This window comes from Pelmatolapia mariae, linkage group LG18 (assembly GCF_036321145.2).
Source record: "Pelmatolapia mariae isolate MD_Pm_ZW linkage group LG18, Pm_UMD_F_2, whole genome shotgun sequence".
In the NCBI taxonomy this organism is placed as follows: domain Eukaryota; kingdom Metazoa; phylum Chordata; class Actinopteri; order Cichliformes; family Cichlidae; genus Pelmatolapia; species Pelmatolapia mariae.
The window spans coordinates 32,400,067-32,413,885 of NC_086243.1; the positions used below are offsets into that span (position 1 = coordinate 32,400,067).

At 40.5% G+C, this 13,819-nt stretch overlaps 1 protein-coding gene across 1 annotated transcript in view; it reads right to left on the reverse strand.

The window, feature by feature from the left end:
- myo10 (myosin X) overlaps nucleotides 1-13,819 on the reverse strand; it is a 127,276-nt gene that overhangs the window by 18,177 nt on the left and 95,280 nt on the right. The window contains exons 20-21 of the mRNA XM_063462149.1: nucleotides 2,349-2,473; nucleotides 2,061-2,175 (exon numbers count right to left, since the gene is read on the reverse strand). Coding sequence (XP_063318219.1) covers nucleotides 2,061-2,175; nucleotides 2,349-2,473 — 240 coding nt within the window. The remainder of the gene's footprint in view (nucleotides 1-2,060; nucleotides 2,176-2,348; nucleotides 2,474-13,819) is intronic.

Genomic DNA, 13,819 nt, shown 5'->3' on the forward strand with positions numbered 1-13,819 from the left:
CAACAAGAAAACCCCACAAAGCGACTGGCTTGACAGGCGATGGCTACACACCACTGTGCTCATCCCTCCTGACTGATTCTCTCTATTTTTGTTTTTTGTGTCCTTGTCACTGCTGGTAAAGCGAGACGGTATCTGCAGCCCACTCAGGTTGAACGGGTAATCCAGCTCCTCCAGGACGGCTCATCTATATGTGCTGTCATAAGAAGGTTTGCTGCATCAGCACAGTCTCAAATTGTGTGGACGAGATACCAGGAGGTGGACTGCTACACGTGGAAAGGTGGAAAAGACCACAGAAGTTCATCAACCCAGCAGCTCTTTTGTGCTATATATGTATCGTGAATCCATCTCATCTGCTCTGATGCAAATGAAAGCAGATTAAATATATATGGGTGTACTGACACCTGTAGTCATAGAAAGGCTCCATAGAAGCACCGGTCCACTTAACAATTTTAAGTGTATTGTTATTCCTGTGACTGTAATAACATTTGTTATCCTCAGTGAGTATTTTATTTTATTTTTAGCTAAATAGCTAATTTTACTTGAAAATAATGAATAGAGTGTTGAAAACTGTCATTAACATGAAAATAGGTTTTTAAATGGGCTACATGTAGTGGAGGGATCCATTAAATATTCAACCAAAGACACACTTGTTCCACCTCACCGCTCTCACGGGGTATTCACAATTCAGTTTCCTGTGCCATCGTTGGTCCTGGATGGACACTGATACACATACTAATGACCACTCATCCGTTCGTCTGTCCACCCACGACCACACTTATCCTTCACTGCTGTCACCTCCTGCAGCATCACACGGTCATGCTGTGATTAGCGATCTGTATCCCCCATCTGTCATTTCCCCTCAAAACACAGACACACACACACACACACACACCCTGGCAGTAGGTATATTCTTCCTGATCCGGTGTAGTGGAAGCAGGGAGCATTAGACTGAAGACTGGATCCAATAATTGTTGGATTCTATGCTTCAGGTGCTCTGGACCTCAATCTCACACACACACACACACACACACACACACACACACACACACACACACACACACACAGTCTGCAATGGTTTCATAGAGCTGAGTTTCTACGGTGTATGAAGTCAAATTAAGCCTTGAGGGGAGCACAGAGCAGCCAAAATGGATTGGCATCCCCCACCGGTGATGTTCAGTCTGCATCCAATCATATTCCAAGTTAGCAAAGAGAATACAGAACAACCGGTATGGAGCCAGATACATTCAGGAGCTCAGACAGGAAAAAGTCAATTACGCCACAGAGAACTGAGCAGAAGGCATATAATTCACTACTGACAGAAAGGGAATGCAAACCTGTAAGTAAAGACTGAGTGAAAACCAATTATATTTGTATTGGAGAGCCTTAAACATAAATGAAGTTTGGAACTGTATCGTTTTCAGAAACACTTTCATCTTTTAAGACCAAGTTTAAACTAAACCATTAAACAGCAAGCTTTATGGTTAAGCAAAACTTGTGTTCAAAAGGACCTTATTGGACAACAATATAATCTGGACTGAATCTGGATCAACTCTTGGCTATAAGGAGCCAAAAGCCTCCCTGGAGACTTCTATTTAATGATCCAAACAAATGCAGAGATCTCAAATGAGACATAATTATCAGGAGTTTAAGAAGAAAAAACTTAAAAAAAGAAACAATGATGACTTAACCCTATATTCCTGAAAATGTGAGAAATCTGTTCTTCTTCATGTATCACTGTTTATCCAATCCACCAGGACCCTGAATAAGTGCAGTCCTGAGTTTAAAGTGCTCTCTGCTACCAGCGTTTCCTCTAAAATAACTGCTGCCTGCTCCACTCCGTGTGCAGGGGGAGAGAGACTGGCATGTTTGCTAAAGCTAACCAAAACCTATTTCTAACTTTAACCGAGCAACCAAGTCTTATCCTGTACAACTAAAATTGCCCAGATGTGATGTATTTAATGAATATCTATAAAGTGTGGCAACAGGGAAAAACCTGGGTTACACTCTTTCTGAATGCTCTGCACTAATGAGCACAACAGCAAATGCAATGTGTTGCTCACCTTGGTCTTGCCCAGCTGCCACTCTGCACTGCTGCTGTCATATTGGCAGAGCAGCTGGACGCAGCACCCTCTGGGGTCTTCTGAATTCAACAAACCACGCATCAGCACCTTGTACCTGAAGAAGTAAAAGCAGGGGTGAAGGGTTTTTGCATGATTTTTAATGATTGCTTTGTTCTTTAATGTTTGTATTTGAAGAACTGAAATGACCCTGCACCTGTTTTGGGGTCTGAAATTTTCAGTAGAGCAGTGCGGGCTTATGTATGATTGCACAGCGTAGTGGGTACAAACCTCGAGCAGAAGTCCTGAATAGTTCTCCGGACAGGGAAGCCCGTGCGTCGAATCTTGACTGTTTCCAACATGCCGGAATACCTGAGCTGGTTCAGAACCACCGTCTGGTCAAAATGATCAGGCATCTTTGAAGAAAAACGGAAAACATATTCAGATGAATGTCTCTGTGTTCAAGTAAAACTAATATTGTCTCGAAAATCAAGCACAAACAACCAGCAACAGATTGAGCATCCGTCTGCGTCCTGCAGCAACAGCTAACGATTTTCATTCTTTGACGACAGAACACTTTAACAACACAGCACACATCTATTGATGTTCCCCTACAAATCACTCAATGCTGCTTTCATAACACTGTTACAACAATACTAACAATGTGAATCGCCTTTCACATTGCGACCTTACCACTCAGCATGGTGCTCGATGACGGGGATATAATGGGGGATAATGTTTTTCACAGCAGTTTTGATTGATTTTGCTTTCTGACTTATTTTCTGTGTGTGTTTGCAGCATCGTATGATTTTGATGTATTTTGTTGTGTTTCACTGAGTTGGTCATTGCTTTGTGAGTGTGGCTGGCAAAAAACGTTCAGAAAGAGTAGCAACACATCACATTTGAACACCATGCCAACCAGATGGCAAAACAGCCGATGCACATAAGCTTGCTAAAGCTGGCTAAAACTCAGTTCTAAAGTGTTACCTTAGTATAATGTGTTTGGCTAGCTGTAGGTAAGTAAGGCAAGTGCACACTTACAGATAGCTATATGAATTCTACACAATAGACTGCAACACAAACTGCACACCGAAAAATGCTTTAGCTCAACTTAAAGAAACATAGTGGCTTTCTAAAATTTGGATATTTGACATATCAGAGATAACGTCCTTGCTCTACACACAGGCATAATTGTTTCTGGACATGCTTTTTTCCCCCCCATTCTTTTGGCTCAGACGTTTATACAAGTCTTGTTCTGGGTTTTACAGGGTCGTCATACTAGAGTAAAACTATGACGTCAACTCCCTTGTGATTAGGAAGGCAATTGTCCAGGTCCTCTGGTGAGAGGCAACCTGTCTCCAACCACTCACAGTCTGACTAAAATTACTCTCAGATTATCCAGTGTTTGCAAATAACTGCCTTCAAACTTCTAAATGTAGACAGATTACTAACATGTTACAATCAGTCTGTGTAGATGAGTGCATCTCCTTGCAGTTTGGGTCTTGACTCAGCTGTTTGCCCAATGGCTGTATTCTGGTTATACTCCTATATAAAAGCAAGGTTGCCAAGCATCTACGTCATTTTGTAGTTAAACTGCAGTCCTGCATTAACCACCTAACTATTTTTGTTTCAGATCTATGAGTTTCAGGCTGGTCTGAAACTGGAATTTCTGTGTATATAGATGCAAACAATTTCAGATTTTCACTAATTTATCAAAGGTAATGGCCATATTATCACTAACACATGCATTTCTACCTTCACTCCATTCAATGGCAAACTGATAGCAGATGAACTCCATCTTATTGATGTTTTATCACCATTTTAATGCACTAAAGTCACTTAGAAGGCATAAAATGACTGCAAGTAGTTGCAGACTTGGTCCCCAAATTCAGAGCAACCATTTCAAAGGGTGAAAGGTTCATTGCACACGGTTACTCTAACTTTTATTCATGCTGTAATTTCCAACTACTGTTTTTATAGTATGACTATAACATACTTTACCAGTACTGTACTGTACCATGAAGGGGTGGGTGTGTGTTACTCACATCTAAGTTATTTGCTAGCAGATAAAATTGACCAAAATTTCATGATGTTCAGAAAAGGCAGACATTTTTAAGTCCATGCCTTCAAAATTCAAACTATCTATATGGATAAACTGAACTGCAGGTTAGAAAAAATACATACATTTGATTTCTGGAAGATTTGTCCCCTGTGAAAAGCACCTTCTTATATCACAGACATGGCAACATTATCATTCCACTGGAGTCACGTTTCACTTTGCGTCACAAATGCAGCTCCTTTGACTTTGGTTATCTGGCTCTTCAGATGCTGCATGTTGTTAGATTGTGTACAGCGATCTTATCACAGCTCATTTGTTTGAAACAGCAGTCTACTGATACAAACTCAGTTGATGTGAGAACAGAAAAAGAAGCAAAACTAGGCAATGAAAGAAGCTAAAAATCACCAAGAATGAATCCTGGATAACTGAAACAATCCACCCATATCATATGACGTCTGCAGCTAAGCCTCATGAAACTTCAGTCCCTTTAAACTCTCATGTACACGCATCCAACTGCACACCAGTCATTCAAAAGTCTGAATTCAGAGACAAAGAAATGCGTATGACAGCAGCAGCCAGCAACAAACCAATCCCTCCCCTCTCCAAAAACACACTTGGCTCTGAGATACCATTATTACTTACAGAAGTGCATTCAGAGAAAGCCATTTTCCCGGGAGCCCTCTCACCCTGTAACCTCGGTGGGCGTAGAGGGGGACTCCAAATAAGAGGGTGCTTTCATACTCGATCGTAATGCCCCCTTTATTCAGCGACCGTCTCCCCTGATAGCCCGCTGATAGTCCATTTGAGCAGTTGAGATGAAGGCAGGCCAATTCACCACCAGATCTTGACTGAATGATTGAATGGCGCCCTTTTTACTGCCACTGGTTGCAGAGTGCACCTTATTAGCATAATTTGCATTTGCATACGGCCAGGCTGTGGAGGTACAAAGCCAAGCGGTGTCAGGAAGCTGCCCTCTGCCTCCTGGCTTTCTTTGGCCCCACTATCGTTTCCTCTTTTTGCTCAGCTTTTGGCTGCTTCTGGGATGTCAAATACAGCTTTGTCTGGATGCTCCTCTGTCTTGTTCTTCTTCGGCTGTCTGGCCAGCTTCAAACTGTCTGTTCTCTTTTATTTTTAAGAAGTTTCAATATGTTTCCACTGGCATTTTTTCTTTCTTTTTTTTCACCAATCAGAAAGAAGGTCAGAGAGAGACTTTCCTACTTTATTCATCACATTTTCTGTTTTAGAAAGATTCATTTTTTCCTTTGTAGTCAGTAATTTTAGTGCTGAATGTAAGCAATCAGCTGGAAAGGAGAGGAGATAATAGATCAAGTGAAATTATATCCCTACAGAGGAAAATACACCAGGGTCTCACACAGAACAATGGCTTTTGGTATTACACAAAATCATGTGAAAGCATTTGACACATGAATATAGCCTTTAGGTCTCACAAAATAGGGCTAGTGTCTGGACATTTTCACATAAACAAATTATGTTTGGTATAATTGTTTGGAAAATTCTCCCATTTTTCCCTCTCTGAAGCCAGGAGCCAATTGTTTTTATTACTAAATCAAATTTAATACATGGCCAAACACATGTGGCCATCCATCCCTTGTATATGAGGCTGGTCTCATCCCAGTCTGAGGCTGGCTTTTATGCTTTAGATTTAACAAAGGAGAAACGTACCTAATTTAGCTTGGATATAAAAAAAAATCATTCACTAAACATCAAATTTTTTAAACATGAGAAGGTTGCCAAGTTATAAGGATACATGTTTTGGGGAGAGTCACCAAGAATTTAACAAACCATCAGCCCAGAACAACAAAAGTGACATAAATCAGCTATCAGGGGAAGGCTGAGCATCCCAAGCCTCCACAGGTGCACGACAACAAAAGCCTGAAGGGTAGATTCAGTAACTTTCTCAGCCTAACTTTCCAGCTAAAAGACTCCAAACTCAGAGCATTCAGCAGGACAAATGGAGGCGTGGTAGTCGGCTCCCGAGGGGGTTGGGAACTGGCGGGGGTTAAAAAAGCAAACAAGGAAAAACAACCAAACTCAGGATGAGCTGTCCATCCTTCAATCCCAGTGAGAATGTCCAGAGAGCTGCAGAGCTGCATTTCATCATAACCAGCGACTGCTCCATCATTTTTTAATAGTCCTCAGGATAAGTGCAGTAAAAGTCACAAAACCACTATGAGGCTAAGATATGGATATTTGAAGCTGAAACAGAACGCACAGCAGAAACATGAAAACAAAATCAAAACAATTTGCAGCTGTGCTGAAGCCTGAGATGTGAAAATGTCCTTTCTCACCTTCATGAACTACAATTGTTTCTTTTTTAAAAAATATTTAATTAATGACAGTATGAGATCTGACGTTTACTTTGATAGAACAAAGGAATCATTACCTACTGGCTCATAGTTAAAGTTTAGTGTTTAAAAGGTTAATCTCTATAAACAGACACAAATGAGCCTGGTTGAGCCTGGTTCTGCCGGAGGTTTCTTCCTGTTAAAAGGGAGTTTTTCCTTCCCACTGTCGCCAAAGTGCTTGCTCATAGGGGGTCGTATGATTGTTGGGTTTTTCTCTGTATTTATTATTGTGCTATCTACTGTACAATATAAAGCGCCTTGAGGCGACTTTTGTTGTGATTTGGCGCTATATAAATAAAATTGAATTGAATTGAATTGAATTGAAATGAACATGCAGAATATGATGTTGGAAGCTTCTGGTTTCCATTTGTTTTCCTGAGGTAACCCAGGTTCTGTTGACTTTTAGTACTTGGGTGCGTGCAGGTACACAGGTACAGTGTCTGCAATGGTTCCATTGAGCTGAAATTATAAATCGTAAATGTTTGGTGAGGCCAGGGTGTAAGTCAGGTGGATACCTGATGGGACCCAGAGTGAGAAAAGGTTTGTTGTTAATCCAAGTTTGTTTTTAGGTAATAAATTAAACTCTCATTTTGACAAAATCTTGGGTTTCTAGAATATTTATGAAAAAAAGGAAGAACCTCTTAAAGTATTGCTGTAATACATGTTTAACTGTGTTACTCTAATATAAAGCTGGAGTTCATTGGCCACAGGCAGCAGTAATTGAATGATGAACATCATTACTCAGAAAGTATAAAAATAGGACAGAGAGAGAGAAAGACTGTAACTGCTGCTACAGTATTTGCTGTAGTCTGCACTTCAAAGTCCAGATTCTTCTGATTAATTCAGCAAATTTCACAAAATCTAAACCAAAGCCTTCTAACAGCTTATTTTGTCCAATATAAAGTCCATAATCCAAAAGCATTCAATGTACAGTGGATTTAAAGCAAGCAATCCAAATGTATTTGAAGCCTTTCCATCTTTGCAAGGATCAACATTCCTGCTCTACTGAGAGGACTGAAGGCGTCAAGTGCCCCAAAACCTCTCTTTGTCAGAAGGCTCTTTTCCTGTGAGCATCCAGGTCTGACTGTGGATTATCACTCACTGCTCAGTGGGGGCTCCTCCAAAGAGTTTTCGGGGAATCCCCGGAACAATGTTTTCACTTACAGGTGGACATAAATCCAGCCTAAATCCCTGACCCTGCTGGACTTAGAGTTAAACCCACTTTCAAGAAGGATTGTTGTGGGTTTGGATTTCTTGTTAATATCAACGGCACAAAAAAAAGGTAATGCAACTGAAATGAAACTAATAAAACAACTTTTCCACTAGTGGCTCATCTTTGGCAAATCCTCTTGATAAATAAAAACAGGAAAATATCTGTGCTGATTTTTGAACAAAACTTCTTAACCCTCTCTCATGTGAGTATCAGTTTTAATAAACCCTGAACCTGAGATCCAGCAAATAGGTCTGAGCTATATAAGAGCCCTGATATACTTCAAAAAAAGAGAAACCATCAATAAACCAGTAAAAAAAAGTGTAGCCTGATGCAGAAGACATTTCAATTATCAGTTAATCCATCAATTAGTTCACTGGGTGAGTGCCCGGTCAATGCATTGTCTGAAAGCAGTGTTTAAAGGAAGGCCAAAATCTCATGGTGAGATCATTTGTTTGGTCTAAAATCCAAAAGGACTCAGTCTCCAATGATATAATTAAAACAAAAGCAGCAAATGCTCACATGTAAAATATTGTAAGTAAGCAAAGGATTAAAAATCATGCACTAAATCATACGACTTGACACATTAAGTAACACCACACAAGAGAAAACACATCTATAAAGTGACGTCCCACCTTAGTGTCTTTAAAAAATGTCAATTGTGTAGAAAAGGCAAACTAAAGAGTCAACTAGTCAGAGTCACGCTACAAGTGCATTCTTAGCAAACACACATAGTCGTTTTCCTCTTCATTATTCTGCCATTAACCAAATCAAATCTTACCATTGTTTTGCCCTTGAACATTGATTCTAACAATCATCACGCACTCAAAAAGCAAAGGCTTTCACTCTTCCCTCTTACCTCTCCAGTGTTGCTTCTCCTCAAAATGCACTGTGCATCACTCAGGGACTAACAGCCTTCAAGTCCAATTAATGAGACGACAAACAGAAAACATCAGAAGGGCGATGTGTTCCTCCAGTGCACGGCTTTATGAAGTTACAGAGGAATAACGACACTGATGGGAATAATTCTGGTATTTAAATGAATTAAGAAATGCATGCTTGCATCTTTTTCTGGACAGAGTCATAACTAATATGCTCACAGATACTTGGACTACAGAAGAACACAGATCAGCCTAAACAGATTCACACGTTTTTACCCAAACTTCAGAAATGTATAGATTGATTCTAATTGCTCCTGCACCCCACTGCCTGATTAGATTGCTTAAGTCTGTAGTTGAAGCACTAAAAGCAAGTTTAGACATTAAAATACAAGAATTGATTTCAAACATTGAACCCATGTGTCTCTGGATAATATAATATATTTGTCTGCAAAAAGTGGAAATGAAATCTGACTGAAAAGCCTGAGACCTGCTTTGTGCATCTGTCATGTAGCCACACACACACCAATGCATCGCCCCTCATACCACAGCACTAAAACCCACCGCTTGACATTTAATCCCCATGCAACAAGCAAGTACTTGAACGCACCACTTCCCATTCAAAGTCTGCATCAGGGTCTCACCTTGCATCGTAGCTCCTCCACGCCACAATCTTTCAGGGTTTTTCAGATTAAAGGCAAATGACAGAAAACTTCCCAAAGCTGCTGTCCGTCTCCCCGTCTCTCTCCTCAGACACACACATGCACACTCTGCCAACACAGACTCTAACAAAGGCTTTCAATCCCCACAACTCCACTCCCCCCTTTTTTTCTGTGTGAGTGGAGAGAGGGAGGGCCATGGTTGCCATGGTGATGCATCTCCTGCTGAGGCTAATTTGTGCGGGCCACTTGTCGGGCCTGACGGAGTGTGTGTGTGTGTGTGTGTGTGTGTGTGTGTGTGTGTGTGTGTGTGTGTGTGTGTGTGTGTGTGTGTGTGTGTGAAGGGGAGAGAGTGAGGGAGAGAGAGCAGGCTGTTTACTTTCAAACATGGTGGCGACTTTTGTGTCCGCTCAGCGCTGAGATGCTGCCTCAGACTGGATCCTTGGTACGACAGAGGGCCCAAAGGCACTGCAGTATTTCAATTATGATAAACTTCACATCAAATCATGTTGTGTTTCTAATTTCTGCTCTTCTCGTCACACAATCCACACTGTAACTTTGTAACAAAGCATGATAAATGTTCCTTCAAGTGTTTATTCATTTCTTTTAAACTGGAATGGTTCAGTTGTTTAATTACCTTAATTTTTCAGACCAAGAAGTTGCCACTTAAGTAAAGCTCATTAGAGGCCTGCACACATTCTATAACTCCAAATCTAGGAGTAACAATTTTTTCCTCTGGCATAAATGGAAACGTACCAAAAAGACAAGCTTTTTTCTCTTCATTATCCCTTCATTAACCAAACCAAACCATATTACTGCTTTGCCCTCAAACATTAATTATAATAATCATCACATACTCACAACGCAAAGACTTGCAGGCTTTTCTGTGAACTTGGGGTCTTTAAGCCTTCAAGCCCAATTAATGAGATGACAAACAGGAAACATCAGAGCGGCGGTGTGTTCATCCAGTGCATGTCTTTATGAAAATACAGAGGATTAACACCTTTTTTTTTTGGGACACCCATTTTTCTACAGAACGGAAACATTAAAGGCCACAGACTGTGGTTTAAACTGATTACTACCAGTAATTACAAAGATGTTCAATATACACGTATACATACAGGAGTGTGTGGAATGAAATTTGTCAGAGGGACAAAGAAACACACGATGTGCAGTCAATACAGGTCCGGCTTGATGAAAACAAGAACTAAAATCAATAGATTGTGATCAGCTTCAACTGTTATTACTGTCACTGTCACAGAGAGTGCAGACACACAGATACTATAAAGCTGGCTGCAGAGAGGGGCGGGGATGCTGTGGTGACGGTCGACTGCATTTGATGAGTGAGGATGATGAGGGTGACAGCTTTTTATGAATTTGAGGTGATGCGGCTCACAGACGAAAAATGGAATATGTCTGTGAAAGCAGGAATTTGAACACGATCCTTTTATCCAACAGAAATCCTTCTGACTGTCATCTAATAGGCAGTGAGGATGTCACAAAATAGAAAGATAAAGGACCCCACCCACCAAAGATAATGGGTGCATTGCACTTTTAAATAAAATTACTCTTCTGTGTCCACGTTTCAGGCTTCAACACTTTGAACAGGGTGATGTTGTGTTTTGCTGCAAATTGATTTGAAGATCTGTTGCTTTGCATTGCTTACGCTAGTTGCACTAAGACTGGGGCAAAGTCATCCAATTAAATTGAGTTTTCATAGTTGCTAGTCTGTTAGTTCACCAGAAACGGCAACACTGACAAAGTCTTCAAACGGTTCATGCAGAGATGCAAATGTTACAATTTCTGTTTGAAAAAGGGAAGTAATGTTGACACAATATCTTCATTGGGGTCACACTTCCTCATTTTACTATAGATAACTTGTACATCTGCGTGCTGCGCCTGATCTGGACCACAGTCTGTGGTGGCACAGTGCCAGTGTTTCCATTTAACATACTGGCCGTTGGACTCAAACACACAGAGCATCAAGTGTTAAAGAACCTTAAGAGTATGTCTATTTGAAAATGTCCAGCATATGCAAATGCATTTTATATGCTGATATCTCTCCTCGTTGTATTCAGAGCCAACGGTCCCTTCCATTATGCATTCAGTCCATATATTGATATTTCCACAGACTCCACTCTCCATCTGCAGGAGTCCCATTGACCATGCAGGTCTATTCAACAAACCATTACATCACTGCAGCCAAAAAAGCTCTTAGTTTACAGCTAGACTTATAGGAAGTTCCTGAAAATCTTCCTGAAAGTCCTAAATGTTGAAATAGGGAGGGAACGTCTTTGAGCAAGAGCAATTTATTATTTAATTGTTTTTTTTGTAGAATGAGGTTTTCACTTTCAGATGTTTGAGACTTCTACTGCTGCTCATATGAACACACTCACTGCATCCCTCCACCTCTCCCCCACCGCCCTCTGACACCTGCTCTGAGTCAAACGGCAGATGACAGGGACGCCTCTCGAGGGCTTTTTAGGGGCCACGTGCCGTGGTGCTCTGACCCCTGTATCCCCCTGGGGAGCGGCTGATCCTCTCTCCAACTCGTGTCCCCACTACATTAAGCTCCACTCAGGAGTCATCACCCAGCCTTGTTTAACATTCGATCAGAAGAGGAGTCCAGACGCTCGTGTTTCGCCTCATAAAAACACGCCGGCTGTCCAGCTGGACTCCCAGCAGACAGTCAAGATACTCCGTCTGTGCTTCTTACCGCTGCATCTTTGTGTATAATATAACCTTAAAAGCTTTTCATGAGAACATCGTGTAGTGTGTTTTTTTGGTATAAGCAACAAAGCGATCTGTGATTTGTTCATTTGTTTAACAGTATGGTCTTAAATTGGTGGGTTTTTCACTCTATGCTACAATTTTGGCCTGCTGTCTTCTATAACAAATATAATGTCTCTCAATATACAGTCAAAAAAGTACAACGTTACTGCTTCCATTAGTTTCCATGATCTTCTGAGCAAATTCATCCCAAGGTCAGACTCTGCAAGCTTAGTGTGCAAAGATAGATCTGAACATACCATAAAACCTTTGGAACAATTTCCTTCAGACAGATAAGACCAAGGTGAAGCTGTTCGCCCTTCCATTATGCACAGTGGCACGTTTGGTGAAAACCAAACACTACGTATCAGCACAAACTCTCATAGAGAGATCAGTCACAGCACAGACTTCAACCTGAGTGAAATACTGTTGTGCAACATGAGCTGTGCATGAATGAAAGCACAGAAGAAGAGTGGGCCAAAATTACTCCACAGTGATGTGAGAGACTGATAAAAGTCATAACGCTGCTTCAGGTGGTTTTACAAACTATTGAATGAAGGGGTGTGATTAGCTTTTTACTTCCTGGTTTAAAAATCTCAAATGTCTCAGATTACATTAAATAAAGTTTAAAATATTTAAACTGTAAATAAAAAATAAAACATTTTATTTAGTTTATAGATTATAGCTTTTATTCTAGTTACACTCACTACAGTTTTCCAAGGAAAAAATAAAAAATGCATCTTAACTCTCATGGCAGCAACCATCTCAAATGTACTGCTGATGCACAAAGAACAGACAAAAACTCTTTGCACACACAACACACACAGAAACACACACACACAGAAACAGAAGCGCCCACTGTGTGTGTGAATCAGACGACTTCCAGAAACGACAGAGGCACTTTCATACACAGAACTGTTCACGGTGACGGTGCAGATGCACCACATCTGCGTCACAAACCTCCGAGTATCCACGTCCGACTTCGTCACAGCTTCCCAGCAGAGAAATAAAGGCTCAGAAACATAAAGCGAATAGTGTCACTTTAAATACCACAGCTGTGCCATAAATCTCATGTGTGTGTGTTGATGCCTGGATCGATGAATTACACCACCTACGACTTCCCACAGATTTTCAACTTCCCTGAAAGTCTTTTCTTCTTTTTCAGTAAAAATCCAATCATACCTCGACCATCTTTTAATGGCTTCCTGACCTTTCAACTCTGTGAAAGTCTTACTATCAGACTTTATTCTACTTCTATTTTTTTCCCATTTTCTTTTAAAAGCCATTGTAAGATAATGATGAAAGAAAAAGTGTGGCTGAGAAGCAGAGACTTTCTTATATTTAAGGACGTTTTTGTTTTTTTTTAGACTAATAGTCAAAGCAATTTTCAGAGATATCTGTGAATAAGAGCACTGGTAGTATAAAGAATTCCTATTAAATTAAATTTAACACATAATATATAATATTGTAAAATGTTACACTTTCCTCATAAATGAACTAAAAACAGTTTAAAATGCTTATGACCTCTGAGCATCACTGGTGACCTTGTGGTTAGAGAAAATAAAGTTAATTAACATAACAATTAACGTCTGCCAGACAGTCGATTAGCAGAGGGAAATTCTCGGGCAGCATATGATCACTGGCATCAACAATCAATGAGAGTATTTCAAATTCAGCTTGACACATTCAACATTTGCAGTGACGTTAACGAGGCAGCGAGGCATCCAGACAGATATTGATGATACCCGTCAATACACGAGCACCCTGGGAAATTTGGCCAATTTTAAACCATTTTCTATAAACCACAGCCTGCAGATAAAC